Source organism: Vicia villosa, linkage group LG4 (assembly GCF_029867415.1).
Source record: "Vicia villosa cultivar HV-30 ecotype Madison, WI linkage group LG4, Vvil1.0, whole genome shotgun sequence".
Lineage (NCBI taxonomy): Eukaryota > Viridiplantae > Streptophyta > Magnoliopsida > Fabales > Fabaceae > Vicia > Vicia villosa.
In genome coordinates this window covers 26995954-26999409 of record NC_081183.1, presented here as the reverse complement: position 1 = coordinate 26999409, position 3456 = coordinate 26995954, and the positions used below count along the sequence as shown (strand labels likewise).

Genomic DNA, 3456 nt, shown 5'->3' with positions numbered 1-3456 from the left:
AACAAAACAATCAATTAAAACAATCTATTTGACACCGTCCCACTGGGCGTGCCAATTTGTTTACGATGATTTCCGGTAAACAACCGCTAGTCTTCCAAACTATAATAAATATGATTTGGTTACTCGCAGGATCGACTAGATTGATCCTAGGACATAGTCAAAAAGGTTGTTATTCATGATAGTTCGAATTATGTCTATGGTTGGCTTGTCTCGAATTAAGAAATACTTAATTAAAGAAAAAAAGATTAGCAATCACCTTGTTATACACGTAAATATAACATCAGCGAATGGCAAGATAAAGATAAAATATAAGACAAAAACTGTAAAGTGCATGAATCTTAAAGTGCAGAAACTTAAATGCTTCGAAACTAAATAGAATGAAAGTAAAGAGTGCAGGAATGTAAATGACAGAAAGTAAATGAAATGCAGTAATATCAAAAGATACTTGAATAAAGAAAGATACAAATGTATTTAAAATGGTATTGGTGTCATACGTACATTTCTCAGCGAAACTCGTTCTCTTAACACTTGATACTTAAGCAATATGTGAGTGATTTGTACAAAATGAACACACGGAATCCTAATACTAAGACCCTTATTTATACTAAATTTGACCCTAACGGTCCTACACTAATCTGATGCCACGTTACTCATGAGAATCCTTGGGATGCCATCTGTCTTTGTGCAGTTATATAAACTACTTCGAAATTCAAATCCTCCCGCCTGAATCCTCTTTCGACGCGTGGCAACGTAATCAGAATCGAGAATGCCACGAAAATACGCCAAGCTTCAGTACTTTACGTATTTCGTAAAAACGTTTAAGTCCCAAAAGATGATTCTTTTAAAATTTAGCTTCAGTGCTAACTGTCTCCGTTCCAACTTAAACCATCATTCTCGAACATGGCCATCAGTAGCCATTTTTGATCTCAAAGATGGTCATCAGTAACCATCTTCCTTCGAATTTCAAACCTTCGAAGGATATTCTTCCCAAACGAAATCTTCAGCTAACAACTAGACAAAATAAAATTAGAAGTTACAATATTAGAGACACTATTGGAGTAACAGCTATAGTAGAAAAGATGGTGGAAAATAGACTTAGGTGATTTTTGTATGTAGAGAAAAAATTTGTAAATTATGTAGTAAAGAGTGTATCAAATGGAGGGAATTCAAAAAACTAAAGGTAGAGGAAAACCTAAAAAATTATAAGTGAAATTATTAAGATTTTGAGATTAATGATTTAGATTGAAGTATGATTCTTGATAGAATTTTATAGCAGAAGCTGATTCATGTTGTCAACTCGATTTAGTGTGATGAGGTTTGGTGGTGGTTGTTGTTTTTGTAACATTTAAATTGAGTTTATTTGTTAAACACTAACAATATAAAAAGTGTTATATCTTCGATGCATTACAATCATTTAATAAATGATGTATTTTAGATGTGATTACAGGAAAAATCAAATACTTACAAAAATTTTAATGACTATAATTAATTGACAACATAAAATATCTTTTGTTTTGGACCGACTAGAAGTCCAATATACTATAGACCCAATATTATTTTATTTCATGAACATAAAATGTATGATTCGATCCATAATTCACTCTATTCCCTTTTATTCACAAACTGACTTAGGTGTTGGAGTGTTAACCTTGTAAGTTCTATCTGCGCAACGGCATTGGAGCAACTCATACTATCCTGTCGATGTTGGAGTGTTAACCTTGTAAGTTTAATCTGCCCAACAACATTGGAGCAACTCATACTAAGGCATTTAACTTAGCCATGGTTGCTAAGCAAGGTTGGTTTCTTATGGAAAATCCACATGCTTTAGTGTCCAGGATTTTTAAAGCGAGGTATTTTTCGAGAACTGGTTTATTCGAAGCTAAGTTGGGTTACAACCCTAGTTATGTTTGGCGGAGTATTTGGAAGGCCCGAGAGGTCCTTACTCTTGGGTGTAGATGGAGAATCGGTGATGGTAGAAACATAAGGGTTATGGATGAACCTTGGTTGCGTGGAAGTAGAGAGGGTTGCTTGATGGGACCTCAAAAACAAGGTGTGTTCACTTTAACCGTTAATGATCTTTTGTTGCCTAATGTTAAACAATGGAATATGCGAGTTTTATGCGATTTGTTTGACTATTCAGTTGTCAGAGATATCTTACATGTTCCATTGGCAGAAGCGGTGCAGGAAGATCGCTTGGTTTGGAAAGAAGATGTTAACGGTAATTATAGTGTTCGGTCGGGTTATAGGATTTGGAGGAAGAGCCAGGAAAGGATTAGTTCGGGAAGGGAAAAATTAAATTGGAGTAGCCTTTGGAAAATTACAGCTCCAACCAGAGTAAAACATCTTATTTGGAGAATTTGTAGTGACTGTCTCCCGTCAAAGGTACGCCTTGTTCATCACCGTGTGCCGTGTAATCCAATCTGTCAACTTTGCAGTAATAATTATGAAGACGATTGGCATGTTTTTTTTTATTGTTTGGAAACTAATTCTTGTTGGCAGACGGAAGGACTTCTCGATATAATATCCCCCCGTCTCCAAACTTTTCATGATATCAAATCCCTTATCCTTGACATCTGTACTAAGGAGGATAGGAAAACCGCGGGGAGAGTTGCGGTTATGCTGGAAGGTTTATGGAAGAATAGGAACGACTTTGTTTGGCACAATGAGAAGGAAGACGCATCGAAGCTTGGTTGGATGGCCTTCCATAGGTGGCAAGAGTGGTTTCTAGCACAAAATCTTCCGGAAACGAATTCAGATATCGGAGATTTGGTTATTTGGAACCCTCCCTCTTTTGGATGCTTAAAATGTAATGTTGATGCCGCCTTTAATCAACGTGTCGGGACTACGAATCGCGGTTGGGGCATTCTTAATGATCATGGTGACTTTGTAACTGCAGGTACTGCTTGGGATAATTGCACCTTCTCCGTGTTGGAGGCGGAGGCATTAGCCATTAAGGAAGCTATCCAATCAGCCACTACACTTCATAACATACCGGTGATTTTCGAAAGTGATTCCCAACAGGTGGTCAAAGCCTTTAGTTCCAGTTCGAGCGGTAATTCGGAGTTTTATTTAATTATTAAATCCATTAAGTTGTTATTACTAGAGTTCCCTAACTTTGAGGTTAAGTTTATAAAGCGTCAAGCGAATATGGTTGCTCACACCTTAGCTAAGGCGGCCAATTCATGGACTCGACGTTGTATGTTTGATGAGATTCCTCCTTGTATCACTTCTTATTTGATTAATGAAAGCAGTTAAGTTTGTTCCTGTAAAAAAAAAAAACTAAATATTTTTATTCTTACAAAAATTTTAATGACTATGATTAACATACGTTTAAAATATTTTTAAATTATTTATATATTTTTCTTATTTGGGACCAAACTAGGCTTTAAAGTCTCTTAAATATTCCAACTTAATGGATACAAATTGGAGGGCAAGTACCCAACTATACCTTGAATG

The 3456-nt window shown here is 35.9% G+C and overlaps 1 protein-coding gene across 1 annotated transcript; it reads left to right on the top strand.

Annotated features, from left to right (window-relative positions):
* The first annotated feature begins 1779 nt into the window (after positions 1–1779).
* LOC131596935 (uncharacterized) lies at positions 1780–3255 on the top strand. The gene is made up of 3 exons (XM_058869666.1): positions 1780–2382; positions 2500–3052; positions 3167–3255. Exons 1-3 carry the CDS (start codon positions 1780–1782, stop codon positions 3253–3255), a joined length of 1245 nt encoding a protein of 414 aa, XP_058725649.1.
* The last annotated feature ends 201 nt before the right edge of the window (positions 3256–3456 follow it).